The 25194-nt window shown below is 38.4% G+C and overlaps 1 protein-coding gene across 1 annotated transcript; it reads left to right on the top strand.

Moving 5' to 3' along the window:
* Positions 1-3015: 3015 nt before the first annotated feature.
* Positions 3016-17185, top strand: APPR6 (Tetratricopeptide repeat (TPR)-like superfamily protein). Its single transcript, XM_010260185.2, has 3 exons — positions 3016-3546; positions 6691-8482; positions 16685-17185. Exon 2 carries the CDS (start codon positions 6927-6929, stop codon positions 8367-8369), a length of 1443 nt encoding a protein of 480 aa, XP_010258487.1. The 5' UTR covers positions 3016-3546; positions 6691-6926; the 3' UTR covers positions 8370-8482; positions 16685-17185.
* Positions 17186-25194: the final 8009 nt, after the last annotated feature.

Genomic DNA, 25194 nt, shown 5'->3' with positions numbered 1-25194 from the left:
CTAAAAAGCTTAAATAAATCCTAAAAATATATTAATAAAGATAGTTACAAGTTTCGGATGATTGTAAATAAGTTATTTAAAAGTAAAAAACTGTAATTTAATGGTCTATATAAAATTCGAGATATTGAGCTTAGTAATTATTGACAAATGATAGAATAACTAAAACGCGAAAAAACAAAACAAAAAAAAACTAAAATGTATATTGATATACATTAGTTTTAAAATAATCAATATAATTTATCTTAATATTTATTAATACATAAATTTTAATAATTAATTCTAACATTTATCGATAAGAATACACTAAGAAAAAGAGAAAAACTACTTAAAAATAAAAATGTGTAACCAAATAGCAAGCAAATGGGCGTGGCTTAGTGGCTAACCTCTAGTTCTTAAAGCCTAATGTCTAGGGTTTGAATCTTGCTATTGCTAATTTTTAGTTTTATACTAACAAAACGATTTTGTTACACATTTTTAGGATGTCTGTGATTCCTGAGTTTGAGCTGACATTTTTAGGATGTCTTAAAGCCTAACCTCTAGTTCATAAATTTTTAATAATTAATTCTCTGTTCTCTTGTTTCCTGAGTTTGAGCTGACATATTCAGAATTGATGTCTGTGATTCCAGAACCGGGTCCTGTCTATCTACATCTTCAAGAACTTCAACTTCAGAATTTGGTATTTCTGGGATTCCAGAACCGGTTCTATGATTCCAGAACTTGGTCCCCTCTAGATTGTCTGTATGCATTCAGAATTTGGTATTTCTTCCATGAGTTCTAACCTTACTGGTGCATAATTTTTGCACCCTATCAGCAGTTGCGAACTTATGGTTCTGGGAAGCTTAACTGTTTTCTTCCATTATTCTTTTCTTGACCTGCTACATATTCTGGATTTGGTATTTCTTGTATGTGTTCTGACTGTACTACCAACTAACTATTTTAAGACATCCTCTGTTTTCTGGTTGGACTTGTTCTTCTGCATTATTGGAAGCATTGGTGAAGCACTGCAGGGAAAACATTTTTTTGTGTTCTTTTTTCTCCTTTGGGGGGTTTGGGATGCCTTTACTGAAGTTTATTGATATGAAAGGTGAGTGGGGGGGGGGGGATCCAAAGTTTACTTTTACATTATCTCTTTTACAAATTCCACATGGATATTAAACTCCAACAGTTTATTTATTGATTTGAAAGTTATAATAATTACCAGTTTGAAAATCATTATAAATAAATTGCTTATATATCTTTTCTTATAATGAATTATTTTTATTTTACTAAAAAAGTAATTTTCGAATCAGTAAGATTATGACAAATTTTCCCGTTGTAAGCTTGTAGTCAGGATCCCTGCCAATAAGCTTGTAAGTCCTAGAGTCTTAGAAAAGTCAATAAGCTTGTTGTAAGCTTGTACACTAATACATGGTTCTCACAGTCAATGGAGTTATTCCTTTTTATTCATATTCCAAACATGCACCAATAACTCAAAGCAAATAAAATAACAATAAAACAATAAAAAGGCAAAAATCATTTGTGTGACCAATAACATAGATACTGATTTTACAATAATGCAGAACTAAATGCCCATTCAAACAAGGATGCTTGACATCCTCTGTAACAATCATTTGGGTGCATTACTTTCTGGGATTTCTGGGACTTCAACTTCAGGATTTTAAACACTAATATCCCAAGATATCTTGGATGTATAAAACTCGGGCAATGCTTCTTTCACTTTACTTACAGGAGTCTGATAAGAACTCATGCCTTCTTCCAGAGGAAGAAATATTCCAGTCAATGGCATCAGTTGCAAGATCCCCTGTCATAAGAGAAGCTGCATTACCTTTGAAAGATCTATTACAGAATACAGGACCTCAAGGAGACCAAGAATTTCATTGGTATATATGATAAGATATTTAAGTTAAAATTATCAAATTTTAAAACTGGCTTAAATCCTACTAATAGAAACAAAATCTCCATAGAGAATAGGCTTGAAGATCAAAGTCCTATGTCAATACTAGATTTTTGCTCGGTCTGCCGCTTGTACCCCAATTCGCCCCAAATTCTTAATCAGACCCTTCGGATCCTTCCAAAACACCCAAAAACTAAAAAAAACCCAAATTTCACCCCAAAATCCCTCAAATCCACCGTTAAACCTACTTGATACCTATTCGATGGCCCCGATCGACCCTTACTTGCACCTCAACCATTAGATCAGACACAACCATCAGACCTAGAACCTCCCAAAGCACCTAGCCATAAAATTTTAGCTCAAGATTCCTCCATTTACCCTTCCATCAAACTAAGGTTCTGTTTTGACACCTCTTGTTAGACTAATCACTCGGAACCCAAATTCCCTTGATCTTGACACATCTGAACTAATCAAACTGCACCATTGAACTCCAGATACATCAAAACACCTACCCATAAAGTTTCAACCCCAAATTCCCCCATTTTCCCTTTGGTCAAACCAAGATTCCATTTTAGAACATCCCATCGACCCAAATTCCTATGATCTTGACCCTCCAAGACTAATCAAACATCACCATCAGATTCCGAACACCTCCAAATACTCCTTATAAAATTTCATCCAAAACTATCTTTGTTTGCCCCTCGATCACACAAAGATTCCATTTCGATGCCTATGATTTACCGAATCAAACCCTTTTCAGATCTAACCAGGGCCCATTTGGGTCAATATAACCCCATCAATCAACTCGAAATGTCTAAAAACCCTACCCTATGAAATTGTATCCAAAAATACTTTCATTTACGCTTCCATCTAAAACGATTCCGTTTCGACCAATCTCGTTAGCCCACTCACACAAAACCCTTCTCGGCGGTCAAATCCATCTCAACCTTTCATTTTTTTTACCCGAAACCAGCAGCCACCATTGGACCAGAACCCCGGTTCAACCCCTTGTACACGGTTTAATCCAGTTTGTCTAAAATGACCAAAATACCCTACATTTTTCCTGAAATTACAAAATTGCCCCTGCCTCCCATATAAATTGCCCCGGTTCACTCCCTTCGTTTTTTTTTTTTTTTTTTCTTTTTGGCTCCTCCATCATCACCGAGCGAATAGACTGTTCATCTCCTCTTTCGTTCGAACAGAGGCGAACCAGAAGCGGCGGCGACCATTAAAACCTCTGCCTCTCTTGGTCTTCGGAGCTGCTCTTCTCCTTCATCCCGACTGTGAACCAGAGACGACGATTTGGATTTGGATCAGTCTCCCTCTTACTCCCATCGAGCTAGAGTGTCATTCAGCGACGGTTCGTCGTCTCCTAGTTAAAGAGAACAGGGGAGCTGTATTAGAGACGACATTTGCTCCATAATCAACCCCTACCTGCAATTCCCAGAGGAGTTCCCTATCGTTAAGATTGTCATCTACGTCGAATTCAAGTCCAACTTCGAATAGAAAAGACCCAATCGTCCCTCCCTCACAGCTATCATCGTAAAGTCGGTTGCAAGCTCTTGCAATCACTACGGGATAAACACTCCGAAGCGAGAGAAGATACACAAACCCCTTGTTGCAGCAACGAACCCAGGCCAAAACCGAATCAGGTAAGCTTCATTTTTTTTTTCCCTTGCTTCTCGTTTTATTTTCTCTTTGTTTTTATTAATCATCGCTTCTTCCTCTGTGTTAATAGTCTTATAGTTTGATTATAGTGTGATCGGGATTTGAGGGGAGGGGAGAGATCCAACGGAACTGGTGAAACCAGTTCCTGTAGGTTCTCAGTCCCAACCCAATACCGTCGTTTATTTTTCGGTATTGTTATTCACATATGGACTCATTTTGAGAAGAAGACACATCCCAATTGTTGGGAGATCAGATTTGAGCGTCTCTATGTTTTCTATGCTATCCTCCTCTCTGATGGTTATAGTAGCTCTCATTTTTTTGTGTTGTTGTTTTTTTATATTTCTTTCACTCTTCTGTGATGAATTGATTCTGATCGGATAAAAGGTTGCTGCAATCTCAATGTTAATGCTTTACATCTTTTGATTTAATTGTCTGATTGATTTTCTGCTGTGCTTTGATATGCTTTAAGAATAGTGATTATCATGCTTACTTTGTTTCATTGTCCGTGGTTTCACTATATGTGGTTGTGTAGAATGAATGTGTAGTTGTGATTCCTCCCACTCCCACGAATGCGTCTTTTTGGATGGAATACTGGTCTGATTTATTTCAGTCAAATCATGCTAAAAAATGCTGGGTTTGTCTTGACCATTCGGCCTCACTGAGGTGGGAGAAGATTGTCAATATTGGACCTCCGATTACAGAAGAGCAATTGGACCATAAAAAAAGACTAATAATAAGATATATATAGGGAGGGATTCTCCTGTGATATTTATTTGTTTTGCTTTATTATGCTATTAGTGAATTAAATAATCCTTTATTATGTGTTTGTTTGTTTGTTTGGAATGCCATGTGGGCCCCACCTATTGGACCCGGGAGAGGGGTGCTTAATCCCTTCCCCCTCCCATCCGAGACCTACCCGGACTGGTTTAGCCGTGCCTCGGGCTGCTGGAGTCACTAATAAACCAAAAACACTTTCCGATGTAAATCCCGGAGGTCCCATCACCTCCATTCCCATAACTGATGGATGACGACTCCAAATCCAGCCCCAAGTGACCCATTTTCCCTATGCTCACACCCTATGAACTCATTGCAGATTTGCAATTCCTATTTATCTTGCTTGGACCTCAACCATTTTCAGTAGTTCATCATGTTAACAAGTATGCCCAGTAAAGTGAAATCATAGCCAAAGGTGGGTCCATATGTTATCTAACATTACCCTAACCAATAAAGTTAAATACATCCTTGTAGAATTCAATTCTATTTTTACTTTGATATTAATAGAAATTTCAGATCCATGAAGCATTTTATGAACCTACCCAAACCCATTCATTTAGGATATATTTCAACTCATGGACTTAGCAATATATATGGATTTGGATCAATATATGTGGGCGGGGGGGGGGGGGGGGGGAGTATTAGTACTACTTGGTAACTATTGATGTATGACTGAGTATTCATTTAATATATTCATCTTTAGAGGATGACTCCATGCTGATGTGTTCTATAGCTCAGACTCTTCTTGGAGTTCATGTTATCTAACATAACCCTTCTCTTAGGTAGGAGTATATACTATGTTGTTTGTCAAGATTGTAAGATGTATTTGACTATGTTCACTCCACCCACTCAAATTCTATAGAAATATATGGCCACCCAAGCAAATACAATGCAAGAGGAAATAGCAAATGAATCTGCAACATGGTGTGAGGCCGAGGAAAGGACATTCATAGAGTTGATGGTTGAACAAGTAAAAGAACACAATAGGCCAACATCAACTTTTAATAAGGAAGGTTGGAAAAATATTGTGGAGAAATTCAACCAGAGGCACCACAAGTCATATAGTCGAGATCAATTCAAGAATAAATTTCACCATCTAAAGAAAAAGTTCAATGATTATCAAAAAGTTTGCAACCATACAGGTGTCACCATAGATCCAATCACAAAGAAACCAAGTGCTAGTGAGAGTGTATGGGACTACCTTATTTTGGTAAGAATATTATGATTATATATATAGATTATTGTTTTTATAGATTTTAAATTATTAGTATGCTAACACCAAATATACTTCATGTAGAAGTATAAGTGTGCTAAACAAATAACGAAAAAGGGTTGCTCGTACTACGAGGAATTGGAGATCATTTATTCTGGGACTAGTACAACCAGTTTCACATCTATGGGCAATGTGGAGACCCCTTCAGATGGAGAAAATGATCAAATCCCGCCGACACAAGAGTTAACTGGTAACAACTCCCCCAATGACATACAGACACTTATGCCTCCACTCCAGACACCCCAAGAGTTGACATTGACATAAAGATTCGGCCACCTATAGACAAGTTAACAAGAAGGGGTTCCCTACCATCATCTCTTAAGAAAGGAAAGAGAGATAGGCAAGGAGGTGATCTTATGCCTGGTATGGAGATATGTCTGAGATGTCCAAACGTAGGATGGACATGATTGAGTTTCAAATGGAGAGGCAGATTAGAAAGGATAAAGAAATGGAAGAACGGAGTAAGGAGAACCCAGTCTCTGAATGTACGAAAGTTGTGAATGAATTCTGTAGGATGGACATGATTGAGTTTCAAATGGAGAGGCAGATTAGAAAGGGTAGAGAAATGGAAGAACGGAGTAAGGAAAACCCAGTCTCTTAATGTACGGAAGTTGTGAATGAATTCTTGATGATGAGAGTCATCAATGTTAGGCAAGTCTTGAAGGCAGCTCAAGCCTTCAAGGATGAGTATTGGAGGCATGCATTCTTGACATTTACTACAAAATGCCAAATTGAGTGGTTGAAGAGCCTATAGACATAGAGTTATTAGTTTGTTTGTTTGTTTTTTGGGTATGTGATGTGGCATTTTGAAAATTTGAACATGTTAGGATGGATTGCAGGGTTATAATATTTGGATTTGGTTTTTTGTTTTTTGCTAAACAAACTATCTTTTTTTTTGTTATGATTAGTTAAAGTATTATAATGAACGTGATTTTCAATTTGGTGATGAACTTTTAAGAATATGGATTATAATTTTGTAATGAATCTAGGTAGGGAATATAGTGAATTTTGGTGTGCAATTTATCATGTTATATTTGTATATACTAAATATTGGTGCTTAAATGTTATGTCTCGTTGACAGGAATTCAATGGATAGCTCAAGTGTAGTAGATACACGTTTATTTGGTGAATGGGATGAAGCATTTTCCCTCATTCATACTGGTCTTCTTGCGTCACAGAAGAAACCATCTTGGCAGTCCTCAATATGTCATGTTCTTAGTGCCGTGTTTTGATGTTCACAGTTCTGAAGAAATTGAGCTTCTTCTGGGATCTGTAAAATCTCCTAGAAAAAAAAAGTGTCCCTTTTCATAACAGGATATGAACAAGTTTTGTGTCACTTGCAGTAGATTTCCTGTAAAAATTTTGTTTTTCTCAAGAAAATTTTGTTCCCATGAAACCCCAAGAGAAATTTCCGACCCCAAGAAACGAATTTGTAAGATTATGATGTTTTGCCCTAAGGTAGGGCTTGAAACAGCACTCGATGAAACTGGGATTAGAGCTTCACCAGATTTAATAGATGATATACTTCAGAGATTCGAGAATGCTGGTATGCAAGCTTATCGGTTCTTTGAATGGGCAGGTAAGCAACGGAATTATACGCACAGTGTAAGAGCTTACCACATCATGATTGGTTCTCTGGCCAAGGTAAGACAGTATCAGATTATGTGGGATCTTGTTAATAACATGAGAAGCAAAGGAATTCTAAATGTTGAGACGTTCTGTGTGATTATCAGAAAGTATGCTCGAGCGCAGAAGGTGGATGAAGCGGTTTACACTTTCAATGTCATGGATAAGTATGGTGTTCTCCCAAATTTGGCAGCATTCAATAGTCTATTAAGTGCGTTTTGCAAATCCAAAAACGTGAGGAAGGCTCAGGAGATTTTTGATAGTATGAAGGACCGGTTTGTACCGGACTCAAAGACTTACAGTATACTTCTGGAGGGGTGGGGAAAGGACCCCAATCTACCTAAGGCAAGGGAGATTTTTGCTGAAATGGTTGACAGAGGTTGTGACCCTGATATTGTGACCTATGGGATAATGGTGGACGTTCTTTGCAAGGCGGGGAGGGTTGATGAAGCGATTGGAATTGTCAGAGACATGGATGCTAGGGGTTGTAGGCCGACTTCTTTCATTTACAGTGTATTGGTTCATACTTACGGGATTGAGAACCGAATTGGAGATGCAATTGACATGTTTTTGGAGATGGAGAGGAATGGGGTTATGGCTGATGTTGTTGTGTATAATGCTCTAATTGGTGCTTTTTGCAAAGTACAGAGGTTTAGGAATGTTTTTAGGGTTCTTGATGACATGGACCATAAGGGGGTATTGCCCAATGCAAGAACCTACAATATTATTTTGACAAGCTTGATAGACCGTGGAGAGAATGATGAGGCATTTAAGATCTTCCTCAGGATGATCAAAGTGTGTGACCCTGATGTTGACACGTATACAATGATGATAAAGATGTTCTGTGAGAGTGGTAAGTTGGAGATGGCTCTGAAAGTGTGGAAGTACATGAAAATGAAGCACTTTGTTCCTAGCATGCATACATTTTCTGTTCTCATCAATGGGTTGTGTGAGAAAGGTGAAGTGTCCAAGGCTTGTATATTCTTTGAACAGATGATAGAGAAGGGGATGCGGCCATCAGGCTCAACATTCGGGAGGTTGCGTCAATTACTTATTAAGGAAGGGAGAGAAGATGTACTTGAATTTCTCAATGAGAAAATTAACCTTCTTGTTAAAGAGCCTTTATGTGATTGAGAAGTTGTGGCCAGGGAGTTCAATACACAAGTCATAAATTGTATGGGTTTGATGTATTGAGGCATCTTAAATTAAATATTTGACTACTGCAAGAACATGCAAAGCTTTTACTGGTCAGTTTTTTTCTATTGATTCATGATATTTTATGTTGAATTTCTATTTTTTGGTTTAATTAAATTGTTTATCTTTGTCATTTCTGATTTCTTGGCTTCAAATTCTAGTGTAACAAATTATACTATTTGTTTTTCTTTTGATAATTAAATTATACTATTTGTTTTCATGCCCACATTCCTTTTAAGGGTATCTTAAATCAATTCATTAAATAGGGAAAACCCAAAGGCTGCGTTTGGTTGGAGTGCAAATGCTGAACTGTTTCAAATTTGTAATCCGGTTCAGATTTGCATCTGTTTGGTTAGACTTCAAAAAGCATTGATTTTTTACGCAAAATTGTATATAGGCTTGGGTTTGTATCGAAAACAGGAGAAAATATTGTTTTCTCAAAATGAAAGAAAAATTTGCTCCTCTTGACCAACGAAGTAAATAGGTATTGTGGTTGCATCTATTTTGAGGGTTTTTCTCCAAAAACTTCGAAGAGAAGTCAAAGAAGAACGACGAATAAAGAGAGAGAGAAGGAACGATTCTGGACTTCGAGCAGGAAAGGTAGCTCTTTTGATCTACCTCTTCAATCTCACTCAACTTGGAATTGAAGATATCCCCTAGAATTGAAGAGAGGAGAATGTTTTTTCTTTTTTTTTTTTTATCAATAACTGTGGATTGAACTAATATTAAAAATATGAGAAAATTACAGGGCAAGGGGGCTAAACAATCTTAGCTCCTAAGAACAACCATTAAACATCAAAAGAACAAAAATTACAAGACAGCCCAAAAAATAGAATGTCTGTTCACCCCTTGTCTAGCTAGACCATCTGCCAAAGAGTTCACACATCTTTTTACCCATTTGTATTGGATTTCCATGTCCTTAGTCAGCCACTTGAATTTACTCTTTTCATTATTGTAATTCCAAAGTCTAAGACTATCCTCTTTCAGCCAGTGTACCACTTCAAAATCTCCTTCTATGATCAGCTTGTTAATATTCATATCCTTGATTCTTTGTACCCCTTCAAGAGCTGCAAGAATCTTAGCTCTCAAAGAATCTCCCACCCCAAGTGGTCCAAAATACATAGCTAACAGATTCCCTTGTTCATCTCTTATTACTCTTCCTATTCCGGATGGCCCTGGATTGCCCAAGCTGCTGCCATCAAAGTTCAGTTTAACAAAGTCATGGGGTGGGGGGATCCAACAAAAATTTGAGGCCTTCCTCATTGGAACAAGTTCTGCTATCTCCTTCCACTTTCTTTGCAGCTCATCAACTGAGAATTCTGCGAACAGAGCCAAGGTTTTCAGCCAGTGTATAACCCTAATGTGGATGACCTCCAGCATTGCTTCCAAACTTCTCTCCTTATCTGTAAATATTTGTGAATTTCTCTCCTCCCAAATAGTCCAACAGACTGCAGCTCTCATACACCTCCACATAAACTTGGCCCTTTTTGTTGGCCGAAACGGCATAAATGTGAATGGGCCTTGCACATTCGAAGGGGGGGGGGATCCACCTGCACCCAAACAAAGAAGTACACCACTCCCAAATGATGTTAGTGAACTGATAGGAGATTAGTAAGTGATATCCAGACTCACCATCAACTTTACAGAGGACACACCGGTGAGGACAAAAACAACTATTGGGTCTTTTTATTTGAAGTAAATCTGCTGTGTTAACTCTTTCCAGAAAGGCTTCCCAACAGAAACTCCCAACCTTAGGAGGTATAGGATGACACCACACCTCTTTAATAGGGAAAGACAAGCCAGAAGAAGAAGAATGTGTGAGAGCACTAAAGAAAGAGGCACAAGTAAAAGAACCAGAGGGGGTGAGAGTCCAAATTCTACTATCTGCCTTTGTTGGCTCTAGGAACACCCCTTCAAGAATGGATAATAGTGATGAGATACCATCAAGCTATGTGTCCCTGATATCTCTTCGTAGGCCCAAGTTCCAGCTGACCCCAGAAATAGTGTTAGAAGGAATAGTGAATGAAGACATCGGTTCATTTTTAAAAGTGGAAAGGGCAAAAAGGCTTGGGAATTGGTCTTTTAGGGTGGAGTCCCCAATCCAAACATGTTCCCAAAAAGTAATGAGATTGCCTGAGTGCAAGTCATACTTGATCCATCGAGAAAACAAAGGTAGAATAGCTTGAATAGCTTTCCAAGGAGATGCTCTTGTACTCCTTGCCAGAATCCCAGAGTCCCATCCATTTGCTGCAACCCCATGAATACTTCCCACTATCTTCACCCAAAGTTTGTCCTTCTCCAATGAGAACCTCCAAAGCCATTTCCCTAGAAGAGCCAAGTTCCTATTCCTTATGTTCCCGATACCCAAACCTCCCTCCCTTTTACTCCTACAAACCATCTCCCACCCCACCCTATGGTCCTTCTCCTCCCCCGGCTCTTAGAGAAAGTCTCTCATTAGTCTTTCTAATCTACTAGCCACCTTTGTCAGAATCTTGAAGATTGACAAAAAGTAAGCAGGAAGGTTAGCTAAAGTAGACCTGATTAGAGTGGTTCTCCCTCCAAGAGACAAATAATTTTTCTTCCAAGTTGCTAATTTCTTTTCAAACCTCTCCATAACCGGAACCCAAAACTCACTTTTCTAAGGGTTATCACCCAATGGCAAACCGAGGTAATTAAGGGGCCAATTTGCTATTGCACATTCTAAGGTATCTGCAGCCTCAAAGATCTCCCCCTCGCCCATATTTACCCCAACTATACAACTCTTCTCAAAATTCACCTTAAGGTTTGACATTTGCTCAAGAAGTCGTATAGTGAGCTTCAAATTTCTAATCCTATTAGGGTTCCCTGCTTCACAAAAGAGTATGGTGTCATCTGCAAGTTGCAAATGTGTGAGTGGCACAAGCTCCCTCCCAACTCTCCAACCTCTGATTAAGCCTCTGGAATCTGCTCTATAAATTAGTCTCCCCAGAACTTCAGCTACCAAGTGTGTGAGGAGAATGTTTTTTCTTCTTTTTCTTTTTTTTTTTTTTAATTTCACTTAAACTACTTTTATTTGAATGAACTTTCAATTGACTAGGGAACTAAGCCAACAAATTTAACCTTCCCAAAATTTCTATAGGTCAACATGCCCACTATCCTTCTCTCAGTGATTACCTACCTCACAACCAGCCCCAACAAATGTACCACTCAACAAGGGAGATTAAATTCAAACTTAAAAATGTACCTCACAACCAGCTCCAACAAAATTTCTATATACAAGCATTGGGAAAAGATGAACCATACTTGAGGATTATGCATTGTTATGTACTTCATTCTAGTTTGATGTTTTCTATTAAAAATTGATAACACATGAGGCTTAAGCCACGCGCTTTGAGGATTATGCCTTTTTTTTATAGGAAACAATAACTTTTACTAATTTAAATTAATACAATGTGTACACAGGTTCAGATCCCAAAATTAAGGAAGGTTGATCCCCCAAATAACTGCTATTACAATTCAGACAAAAGAGTTCTCTGATGCTTATCCCTTGTTTGTCTAGTGCATCATCTAAACCACTAGCTGACATCTTAACCCATCTAAAGCTTTCTCCGATCTCTCTTGAAGGCTTCTGATCTCCCTCATGGCCTGCCTGTGAGTCCAAACTCCCAGACTGGCTGAACTTAACCACCCTGTCACTAATTTCAAGTCCCCTTCCACTTCAACCTGTTGGAAGCCCAGTTGTTTTGTCAATCTCAAACCATGAAGGAGGGCCCGAATTTCAGCCCTCAATGAATCTCCCTCTCCTGCCCTAAAGGCCCTGATATATAGCACGCCAACCCTTCCTTCTCCATCTCTTATTGCTCCACATATGCCAGAAGGCCTTGGGTTACCAAATGAACTTCTATCAAAGTACAACTTATCTTTTTATTTTTTTTTTATCAATAACACGTTCATTAACTCATCAAAAGAAGATTTACAATAGGAAGACAAACACGCTTATCTTCCAAGAGCAACAAAGAACCTCAAGAAAAGAAAAAAGAAAGAAAGAAAGAAAACACACTATAGTTACAACTTAGCCCAAAAAAGTGAATCCCTTTCTGCCCCTTGTTTAGCTAAACCGTCAGCTAGGAAATTAGCCGATCTTTTAACCCAAAGTATCTTAACTTCCATCTCCCGCACCAGCCACTTGAATTTCCTCCTCTCATTGTTGTACTTCCATAAGCCATTGTGATCTTTAATCAACCACCTTATCACCACCTCTGAATCCCCTTTAATTAAAAGTTTCCTGATGTTCAACTCCTTAGCTTTTTGTACTCCTTCCATAACTGCAAAGATCTCAGCTCTAAGGGAGTCACCCACTCCAATTGGGCCTGAGAACATGGCAGAAATGACCCCATTTTCATCCCTAAAAACACTCCCAATCTCCGATTGTCCCTGATTTCCCCTGCTACACCCATCAAAGTTTAGTTTCACGAATCCACTAGGTGGCGGGGTCCAAGCCACACTCATTATTGACTTAGTCTGTGTGCAACTTGCAATTTCACCCCACTTCCTCAACATGTCATCCACAGTGTAATCTGTGAAAAGCTCCAAAGATTTCAGCCACTGTACCGCCCTAATATGAATGATAGCCCTTAGATCTGCTGCTCCTCTCTGAGCTTCTGAGAATATCCTGGAGTTTCTTTCTTCCCAAAGTGTCCAACATACCGCAGCCCTTAGTCCTCTCCACATTGTCCTTCCCCTTTTTGTCTGCCACCTGAAAAGAGAAGGGGAAAAAAGGCCTTGCAAGTCTGATGGGGTATTCCAACTACATCCAAATAGGGACAAAGCCCATTCCCAAATTGACCTCGCAAAAGGGCAAGACACCAGTAGGTGAAAACCAGTCTCCCCATCCACTTTACAAAGAACACACCACTGAGGTGACAAACAAGTATTGGGTCTCTTCTTTTGGAGTAAATCACCAGTGTTGATTCTTTCCGGATAGGCTTCCCAACAAAAACTACCAACCCTAGGAGGTATTGCTCTGCACCAAACCTCATCAATAGGAAAAGGAGGGAAGGTAGGACTGGTGGACTGACTTAAGACTTTGAAGAAAGAAGCACAAGAAATAATGCCGTTGGGAGGTGTCCAAATTCTAGAATCCGCCCTAGTGGGGTCTAAGACAACGTTATCAAGAATTGCAATAAGGCTCAAAATAATGTCAAAGTCTGAGTCCCTCAAATTCCTTCTTAGACCCAAGTTCCACCCAATCCCAGAAGTGGAAGAGGACGGGGTGGTAAAAGACGAGATTGGCTCATTTTTCAGATCAGAAAGAGCAAACAAAGAAGGAAACTGATCCTTTAGAGGGGCACTCCCCACCCAGGTTTGTTCCCATAATTTTATTAAGTTACCGGAATTCAAATCATACCTGATATTAGGGGAGAAAACTTGTAGCAGGTCATGAATGGCTTTCCAAGGAGAATTGCTTATGGTCCTAGCTCTGATTCTAGCATCCCATCCATTATGCTCCAGCCCATGAATACTTGCCACTATTCTAGCCCAAAGCTTCTCCTTCTCCAAGGGGAACCTCCACAACCACTTTCCCAACATATTCCTTCTCCTAATATTCCCAAGCCCCAAACCACCACATGTCTTACTCCAAACTATCTCCCAGCTAACTCTATGATCCCTCTTTTCCTCTCCCGGTTCTCACAGGAAATCTCTCATTAACTTCTCCAATCTATTAGCAACCTTCACTGGGATTTTAAACACCAACAGGAAAAAGATAGGTAAATTAGCAAGCGCGGCCTTAATAAGAGTAATTCTCCCACCAAGAGAGAGGTAGTTCTTTTTCCAAGACACCAGTCTTTTTTCAAACCTTTCCACCACCGGGTTCCAAAAGCTCTCTCTCATAGGATTATCACCTAAAGGCAACCCTAAGTAGTTCAAAGGCCACCCTGAGACTTCACACCCCAGCACTTCAGCACTCTCCCTGATCTCTCCCTCCTCCAAATTCACCCCCACAACACAGCTTTTCCCAAGGTTAACCTTCAAGTTGGATATTTTTAAGGTCCTGACATCAAAGTACAACTTATCATCATGATTCATGTATCATAAGGTCCTGACACCATGTTCCATGCCTCCACATTTTTAAATATTGAAGGATCCCTCCATAAACACATTCTTTTATCATCACCTATTTTGTATTTGATAGCTTTAAGAAATGGTGTTGGTCTCTTCAATGTCTTTCTCAATTTCTTATTGCTTTATCCATTTTAGGATTTGAATTACACATGATATTCTCTTCCCTTTCAATTTATGCAAGTCTTTTAGATTATCAACAAGAGAAATTATGGAAGCGTTTCCACCCATCCCAAGACCCCAGACGGCTAGGACCAACATTGGGTAATGGCCTTTTAGTAAATTAGTGGAAGTTATAAGAGATTTTTGGGTTTCTTAAAAGTTGAAGCTAAATCAAAACTTTTTGGTGGTTTTACCAAGGCAAGCTCCTAAGAGAAAGCACTCTATGAATGCTTATTAATGCGATTTGGAGTCCAAGATGAACAACTAGATGGACACCATGGCTGGTTAGGAGCTGAAAACAGAAACTACTTGACTTGTATTATGGGCTTTATGTGGGGTATGAGAGCTAAACGAATTCAAAATGATAAACAATAGTAGTTATATAACAGATGAAGATACATGCACCTGGTCATCATGGATAAACCTATCAATCAATCAGTAATTAAAATATAAGCGATCTGAATTAATGGTAAAATCGGGTGCTTAAGTTTGATGCATGGGAACAAACCAGAACAGTGCATGGCTCGATATGTCTCTGTAATGGCACTTGTTTAAATTGTGCATCTTCCATCTCATTATTTGCTTTCCCACAGAGAGACACACCTTCCTTTCTTCCTATATCACATTATTTGGCATTACTTGGTCCCGGCCACAAATGGGTTTGCCCAATATAATTTCTTTCTGTACTATATATTATTAGTGTATTAATAATTGTCACCGAGTACTTTGGAATTGCATGGATAAGATTGTAGCACTAGTTTGTGACTTTGTTCAAGATGGCACTTGTTTAGTCTCTTGATTACAGATTGTATAACATAACAGACCCCATCAGCGCAAATTCGTATCAACAATTTGGACTATTTCTGCATGTGTAGATTGCATTTGACTTTGAGATTGTATACAACCCATGTTCTTTTTATCTAGTTATTGAGAGTTTCACTCTTCAATTATTTAATTGCAGAAGTTGTGTTGCACCCTAGCTACCAGCAGCCACGATCAAAGTCTTGCTTTCAGATATTTACAAGCTAGATGATAGATACTATTGTAACTTATATACCTTGAAAACTGAAGAATGAGAACCCAATCCATGATCCTCTTGTAAACACCTCAAATTCTGGAAGAATGAGAACCCAATCCATGATCCTTTTCCTGCTAAGTAGAATGATATGGGTCATTAAATGGGGTTCTTCTCCTGTCTCTTCTCATAATAAAGCCCAAATTGGAAGGGGAAATTAGAAAAACATTTTTTTGTTTGATATTTTTTTTATGATCGGTAACTAATAAAAGGAGAGATGAAAATGATGTTTGTATTAGACATTTATCATTAATTTGTTGAATGTTGAGTTGAAGGCGCCTGAAGACAGTACTAAATTAGTTCATCATCTGTCAAATATGGAAAAGAGCAACCTTCCGTGTTGCAGCTGAACTAGGAAGTGATTGCCTTGGAGCATATGTGATTTCCATGGCCTCTAATGTATGTGTTGACCATTGGTGTTAAATTTTTGGTTTTGTGGCTGGGAGAAAACTGATAGCTACATGTAACAAGGATTTCTTCAATAAGTCGTTCAGTTCAGCCAGTTCAGCTCTGCCCAGTTTTTATTTTTTATAATTTATTAATGAATCTGTTATTTTTTATATTTGTTTAATGGTAGGAATAGTTGAAAAACCATTGGGTAGCAAGACATAGTTGTATTTGCATTGATGAAAATGCCAAACATCCACAAAAATTGTATTCTTATTTGCATCTTTGAAAACAAATATGCTGAGTGCAAAGTGGGTGTGTAAATCTTGAACCACTTTACACTCACATGAACCAAACACTTTTTATTTGCACTCTACAAATTTGTATTCATACTCCTTCCAAACAGAGCCAAAAGACAGACTTAAGTCATGTATGTACCAGTAGAATTACAAACTAGGCTATTCATAATCTTATTTGTGAATGTTATACTCATTAAATACAGTGAATCCCTTATGCCTTTTGTATTTTGCAGGGTTTCTTCTCTTTGCTTGGTTCCAGGTGGTTACAGCCAAGTAGCCAACTGGTGTAGAGAGCCTTTTTCAGACCTTTCTTCTTCCTAAAAAGCAAAGAGGTAGGGTCATGTGGAGATGTGGAGATGCGTCAATGGAACTTTGTGGTTAGTGCGAGAAGAGTAACTTATTGGGTACAAAACAAACTAAGGAGGAGTTTTTAAGCTTCATCGGGGGGCGGCTGTGTCTTCTACATAGGGTTGCTCAGCAAAAACCGAATCAAACTGGGGAAACCAAACCAAAAAACTGGTTTGCAAAAAACGGTGGTACCAGTTTGGTTTTGGTTAACCTAGGAGAAAAATTGGCAGTTAACTGAACCGACCAGTATATATTATTTATATAATATGTACACTTGTAGTGTTTATAATATAATATATTATATGTATTTATAGTACTATAAATATTGTTGCTAGATTGTGACAACAAATTTTCTTCAGCAACAGGACCGTCAACACTCACATTGTCTTCTTGTTGTTCCTTCCTCAATTGGGAACCCGAAGCTTTAGCTTGCATCGTTGACCCCTTAAGATCAGATCCAGCAGGCCCAATGCCTTTCTTACCTTTTCTCCTATAGACCCATTTATAATTCTTTGTTGGGCCTGTTCCAACCAAACCAAGCTTCAATCTAGAAAAGATTTTCGTCACATGCACGACATTATGATTTCTTAAACTATGCAGTTTTTTGACAGTTACCTCAAAAGGTGCCTCCTTCTCCTTGATGTTGCTTCTTCGACCCAGATCTACACCCAGCCTCCCAATCATAGTTGTCAAGGTGATGCCTAGGCGACAAGGCGTTCTTTGAAGCTCGCCTTGCCTAATCACCAAGTAGTTTTCTACTTCCTACTATAAAATACTTTTTTATTCATTCTTTTTTTTGAGATTATAATTATAAAATATACATTATTAAATTAAAATAACCATCTTATGTGTTTATATACTAATTTCTTTTTATTATTTTCTTATTTATTAGGACTTAATCAACACAAACATTGTTGAGTGTTGTATTGAACCCTCAAAGACTTAAAAACCTGAACCAATGAGGAAAAACTTAAAATTTTATCTAGTCAGCACATTTTCCTCTTCCATATATTCTTCTTCTTCTACTACTACTACTACTACCAATACTTTTTATTTTCTTCTTTTCTATAACAAAAATAAGGGTTCAGCCCCTATATTTTTTGACTTTTATTTTCCTTCTTCCTTTTCATGAATATGTTGATTTTCTATACTTTAATATGAAATTTATACTTTTCTTATGAAAATCATGAATAATTATTAAAGAAATATGGTTATGGTTCCTAGGGAACTACCCTGGGATCTATGTTTTTTAACATAAAAAAAACCCATCGTCTAGGCGACTAGGCAACAGGGCGCCCCCCAGTCAACTAGCCTCACCTTGGCACCTTGAAAACTATGCTCCCAACCTTCATTTCCTTAAAGCAAAAATTGTCTTCCAAATGACTTTCCTCCTCACTGCTAACAATGCCGCCACAATCTGTAATCTCCTCTTCTCCGGTCATGTTGTCAGCCTCAGAACCAGCGTCCGAATTGGTGAGTCCATTCCCATCCTCCTTCAAAAGCTCCTCCAACTTCCCAAACCCCTTAGGAACAAACTCCTCAGTACCCAAAGAAACTGGGGTTCTGATTTCATAACCAGAATCTTGAGAAATCGCATCTCCAATCCTAGACTCGGAAGGGGAGCAAATCGCTACAGGCACACTATCAGCCTGTGAGCAGCAGCCGACTCTCCTTGAAAGAGTCCTGATCATCAATGATACTAAACCCTGTTCCTCCGACCAAACTCTTCTTACCACATTTATCATACCTAGCGAGCACCCAAACCCATCTCTCCTCCCTTTTCTTTCCAGCTTTCGACACGATAAACCTTCCAAACGTCCTGCACCATTTAAATCTTGATCTGTTGGGGCCTAAGACGTCTTGTCCTTTTTACCTTTCCTAAATCAACTAACCTTCTTGCTATCTAAGCAAAACTTTCTCTTCATTCACTAGTAGACCATCACCAGAATCTTCAACCACTGCCTCTCCTTTGATCTTCCAGCCAAAGGGCACATCCTGTGGCACCATGTTCATAGTCCCCTCTTCAGAATTTTCGACTTCTTCAAACCTAATCAACTGTTTCTACATTCCTCCCACACCAGTCTTACTACTTCTAGGATGGTGATGAACTTTGGTCTTGTTGATGCAAATTTGGAAGCAAAGAAAGTAATGGAAGTCAAGAGTTCAAATGGCAACCTGCAGAGTGCATCACCAACCAGAAAAGAAGTGACTGTTTGACCAGTCAAACTGTGTTTGATCTGGCTGAAACTTGGTGGCATTTAAGTAAACTTGTAGTACTCCAATACTCTAGAATTTCAGTTCAAACCAACATGTGGGGTGCCCCAACTAAAGACTTAGCTGATTTTTAGGTTCTGCAAGTTCTGGTAGTCAACAAGTTGACTAATATTTATAGTAATTCTCGTCATTACTATTTATAGTAGAGGAGGACTTACTATTTTAGTATTTTCTAATTTCTTATATTTAGTTGAACTAAGGAGTTACAATGCCCTAGTTTGAAAAGTATATACTTTTTGTAATTATCAAAAAAAAAAAAGTATATACTTTTTGTTTGAATGAATACAAGTGGGAGTTAGAGGCTTGAGTCCAAATAGGAATTGGCAGATAGGAGTAGAGAACAATCTTTTCCATTCAATTGAATACAGAATTTTTTTTCCTGTTTCTTCCATATCTAGCAACTACAGTAAAACTTTTTTTTTTGATAACAGGATAAAATTATATTCAAAGCCCAATTGGGGATGACATTTAGGTCATCAGAATGTACTTAATCCCACATGTTTTTAATTAATGAATTAATCTTTATTGATGACCCTAATGAATCGATCCTCCCTTAAGGGAAAACCGATTGCTGTTTTCTTTACCCCTTCTCCCTCCAATCTGGATTTGCTTGGAATCTGGATCTTCACAAAAATGTGAGGGATTCTGAGCTGGGTTCGGTGTCTTCTTTTCTTTAGCTGGTTTAGGGTGTTTCTTGACACTTTTAAACAATATACTAGGCTATGGATCCCTCATCCCTTTGGAGATTTCAGTTGTGCTTCTTTCTTTAAAACCTTGTACTCTCCTACTCAACCTGGGGTACATTTCCCAGTCCAAGAAGTTTGGTGTCGCCCTATTCCCCCTAAAGTGGGTGCTTTTTGTTGGAAGGTCTACCATGGTGCAATTAACACCAGTGATCTGATACAGAGGAAGAGGCCTGATTGTGCCTTTCCCCTAATTGGTGTTGTTTGTGCGAGTCAAGTGGTGATGCAACTTTTCATATTTTGTCTCCTATCCTATTGCTAGTTGTATTTGGGATTGATTCTTTTTTCTCTTTGGATGTAGGTGGTGTTAGACAGTATATGCCCTTAGCTCCAATCAGATTGATGTACTTTTGACATTTATTATCAATGAATAATAGTACATAATTGATTCATGTTATATTTGGTGTGTTTTTGTGTGATACCCTTAAACTGGACACTTATGAGACTCATGTTAGTTTAGAATCTTCATAGCCATTGGATAGACCTGTGGAGGTTTATCTTGCCAAGGTAAGAGGAGGGGCCCTATAGAAAGGGTTGGTCAATTCACCTAGTTAAGAAGGAAAACTGATCTTAAGAAGTTCAAGGATAGAGGAAGCGGAGGACGCATAGGCAAGAGGAGGGGTTCCTACTTGCAGTTCGCCAACACCACTATTGCCACATCTGGATTTGAATCTCAACCATTTTTTCTTTAGTTTTAGAATTACTTTCTGTTTTTTAATTTCCAGTTCATTTTTCCTTCCTACAAATTTTACTTTTATTAGATTTAATTTGTACTTTATTTCTTTTCTACAGATCTGAAATTCGGCCAGGTAAGACGGAAGGCCTAGCTCGAGAAGTTCGAGGGTCGAAGAAGAGATCCGGAGAGTGCTACTTCTGGTCGGATTCTTTGACATTTTTTATTATGTTTCTTTTAGTTATTTATTTGTGTTATTTATTTATTTTTATGCACTTGTTATTCTCAGTACTGCTCGAATTTGGTTTTAATGAATTCTATTTTATTAATTAATTAATTTTATATTTTTGCAACTCTCATTTGTGTTCTCTCTCCCATATCTAAGTACGTAATTATATTTCCCCTGCTTCCCTGTAGATACGACCCATTCTCATCACTTTATTGCATTAGTAGTTGTTTGAGAATCAGAATAAAATTATAAATGTTTAAACCGATGTTCCGAAGTGGTTAACGACGCACTTTCGGCAACACCAAGTTTTTGGCGTCGTTGTCGTGGAAGCACAAAGAAAATTTTTTATTTGCTTTATCCGGATTTGTTTCATTATTATTTTATTTTCGTTTTATTACTTGATTTGTTATCTCAGTTTAATTCTTCTTTCTCTTTGATTGTGCAGGATGGAATAGCGAAAGGTGGGGTACCGGAGCATTGCGGGACTACGGGACGGAAGAGAAGAGAAGAGAAATTAGATTGCGTTTCAGGTGTAGTCGTTCCATCCTATTTTTTATTTATTTTTTATTTTTATTTTTATTTTTGAACTCTTTTTTTTCAATTAAATAGTGATTTTCGAATTTTTTAATTAATTTTTTTAGATCCAATTTTTTTTAGTATTATTTTGCTTCCATTTTGTTTCTAGATCTATTCTTCTTTCTTTATTTTAATTTCTTCTACCTCATAGGGTAGGGCTCTATGAGGTCAGAAATAATATAGAGTCCGAGGCAAAAATGGATTTGAATGTCATTTCTAGAAAGTTGGATAGGGTAGACCTTCTAGCCCAGAAACTCGACCAGTTTTTCACTCTTAACTAGCAATCGGGCCCATCTACCTCTTATCCCGAAATATGTTTCATTTGTGCAAATCCGGCCCACCAGGTTGATGACTGTCCTACTGCGGCCCAATTTCCATCTTTTAATCCAAGAACAAGTTCAGGTGGCCCAGAGTTTCTCAAGGCTTAATAATGATCCATATTCTAGTACTTATAACCCTGGGTGGAGAAACCATCCTAACTTTTCTTGGAGGACACATCAATCCATTGTACAGTCCCATCAGCATCCGTCCAACTTCATGGCTCAACAGTTTTAGAGGCCAGTAGTACAAAACCAATTCCAGCAAGTGTACCTTAGGAGTCAACCGGCCCAACCATATCAGAGCTACCCACAACCCCCTTAATCCCGATCAGTAGACGATCAATTTATGCAGTTGTAGCTGTTGATCCTAAATCAACAGCAGTCCATTGCTAGGTTAGAAAACCAAATAGGACAACTAGCCAAAGCTAATGCAAGGAGGGCAGTGGGGCAACTATCGAGTCAACCGGTTGCAAACCCTAGGAATCAACCACAGGGCTTTTCTCAGCAAATTCAACCACCTCCTCAAAATCTCCAATTCGAAAATGCTAAAGCTATAACAACTTTAAGGAGTGGGATAATTTTGGAAGAGTCGTATGAGAAAAAAAGTAAACAAGAAGAAAAGGAGTTAGAAAACCCTAAGTTGGGGGGGGGGGAGAAGAAGAAAGGGAAAACTTAGAAAAAGAGCCTAAAGTAAACCAATCTGTAGTCCCCTTTCCTACCACACTCACAGCCGGACCGTCATGGAAAAAGAAAGAGATTCGCAATGAGGAGATTAGGGAACTTTTCAAACAATTATACATTAGCATCCCACTCCTCGATGCGATTCAACATGTCCCAACTTATGCAAAGTTTCTGAAAGAGCTTAGCACCCAAAAGAGGGAGTCATGATCAGCCCCACAAAAAATGATGCTCTCAGCAAATGTAAGTGCGGTCCTCCTGAATCAACTTCTCCGGAAAATGAAAGACCTAGGGGTTCCTCTTATTAGCTGTATAATTTCTGGAATCACCTTTGATAGGGCCCTATTGGATCTAGGGGCTAGTGTGAACCTGCTTTCGTCCATTATTTATGAAAGGTTCAAGGTCGGCGAGTTGAAACCTACCCCAGTAATTTTACAACTCGTTGATCGGTCGGTCAAGACTCCTCGATGTGTCATCGAGGATGTCATTGTCAAGATAGAAAACCATTATTTCCTTGTAGATTTTGTTGTCCTAGACATGACCCCAACCGAAAAACTGAACCACAACCCGATAATCTTAGGACGACCGTTTTTAGCAATGGCTAATGCAAATATCAACTGTAAATCGGGGGAAATGGACATCTCATTTGGGGAGCAGAAGGTCCAATTGAATGTTTTTAATGCTTCTAAGTATCCAAACCTAGGGGAAGACGAAGGTAGTGTGGACATAGTGGACAATCTCGTGAATGACCTATATACCCCTTGGTTAGCCCAATCTGGTCCTGGTTGGTATGAAAACGAAAGTGAGTATGAGAGTTTTAATGAGAGAGATAAATAGTTGCGTCTGGCTGAAGACGTTAAACTTAGCGCTGATTGGGAGGCAACCCAACGTAATTTTTTCAGTTAATTTTAGGATTAGAGTTTTTTTTTCCTTGATTCAAGACTAGGTGGCATACCTTGAACCCCTCAAGAAAATCCTACTCGTTGTTCCCTTTGGCCCAAATCTTCTTTGCACCATTCTAGTCATGCCATTAGGGGCAATTGTTGGGGGTGAGGAAAGAGAGAAAATTTGAAAAAAAAAATTGTGAAGCTAAGCCTTTAAAGATGGAGAATTAAAATTTCATTGAAATTTTTAAATTTTTCCACTAAAAGATATTCCTAAACAGAAAAAGTTAAGGAAACTAATAAAAGAATATTGAATTCTGTAGAAATTGGTAGCAAGTGATAGGAGTCAAAATTGGTCTTGTTTGAATATTGTCGAAACCGTTTGAAAATTGAAAAGTACTCCCAAGTTTGCCCCTATCAAAATAGGAAGAGAAAGATTGAGAAATTAGACAAAATTCTTCAAATTGTTAAGAGACAGTGGACTACCCTGAACAGTGTTGCAAAAAAAAAAAACAAAACAAAACAAAAAGGGGATAAAATGTCAATGGATACTCAAGACTTGGTAACCGGGTCTATTCACCTAAGCCAAGTGTCGAGATTCACATCAAACGGAAAATGGAATGCCAAAGACACTTACCTAACACTTAGTAACCGAGTCTCTTCACCTAAGGCAAGTGTTGGGATTCGCATAAAACGGTGAAAGGTAACAATAAAAATAAGTTCAGGGGTAGAAATCCGCTGTCAGAAATAATAAGAAGAATACATGTCTGATTTTAAATCAATCTCATTAAGACAGTTTGCAAATGAAAGGGTAAATAAGATTTTTTAAGCCAAGTTTTTGTAATATTTAAAACAAGACAATTTTACCCCTAAAGCCCAATACCGATCTATATAGAGTTTGTGAATGTTGGAATCAGGATGCTTGATTAATTCTGTTAGGGATGACCTTATAGTGGAAAAGATCTATATACTCAGTATAATTTTAAGGCTACATTGCTAAGGAATTAGCAATGGTTAAGTTGGGGGGTGTGATAACCCTGCATTTTAATGCCTTAAGGGCATCAATTCAGGGGTATATTCGGTCTTAGAATAGTCAAGATGTGTTCATTTCCCAGTTAAATGCAATGTTGTGGCCTCTAAGGGTTTCTATGCAAATTCTGGGGAAAACTGTGAAGTTTTCATGGATGAGATGCAAATTTTGGGAAGTTGGTGTAAAGTCTAGTTGAGAAAGGGGGGTTTTGTGAAAAACTGAAAGCAGGAGGGCGCCTCCTAGCTGCTAAACCCAATTTGATGCCCCTCCTACTGTATTAGCATGCTCCCCACGCCTTAGCAAAACCCTATGGCACCTTTTAACCCATTCTTTTCACTCTTAACAAACCCTATCCACCCCTAACTACTAAATCCTCACCTTCCATCCCTTCTAATCTCCACCATCCATTCTAGGGCACTCTCTTTTTAGCATTCTACCCTAAGAGCCACCTAACTTTTAATCTTCACCATTCAGCCTTTAACCATTAAATCTCATCCTTACATAATATTAGGTGTCTTCTCATTTTCTTCTCAGCCTTAGGATCAACCTAGAACCATCTTAACACTTCATTCTAAACCATAGGGCACCCATATTTTTGCTAAAGCCCAATTGCCGCCCCCCTCTTTCTCTCTATTCCCAGTTGTGTCCACCATTCTCTATAAAAATGACCCCAGGGGCCCTGTAGAAGGGGTTGGTCAATTCACCCAGGTAAGAAAGAAGGCTGATCTTGAGAAGTTCAAGGGTAGAGGAAGAGGAGGACGCCCAAGCAAGATGAGGGGTTCCTACTTGCAGTTCGCCAACACCACTACTGCCACCTCTGGATTTGAATCCCAACAATTTTTTTCTTCAGTTTTAAAATTACTTTCTGTTCTTTAATTTCCAGTTCATTTTTCCTTCCTGCAAATTTTACTTTTATTAGATTTAATTTGTACTTTATTTCTTTTCTACAGATCTGAAATTCGGCCAGGTAAGACAGAAGGCCTAGCTC

This window comes from Nelumbo nucifera, chromosome 7 (genome assembly GCF_055504915.1).
Source record: "Nelumbo nucifera cultivar China Antique chromosome 7, China Antique-T2T, whole genome shotgun sequence".
NCBI lineage: Eukaryota > Viridiplantae > Streptophyta > Magnoliopsida > Proteales > Nelumbonaceae > Nelumbo > Nelumbo nucifera.
The sequence above is the reverse complement of the archived record's forward strand: the minus strand, read 5'-3'. Positions and strand labels throughout refer to the sequence as shown.

Coding starts and splice junctions, on each gene's coding strand:
- APPR6 (XM_010260185.2), top strand. CDS start 6,927: ATGAACAAGTTTTGTGTCACTTGCAGTAGATTTCCTGTAAAAATTTTG.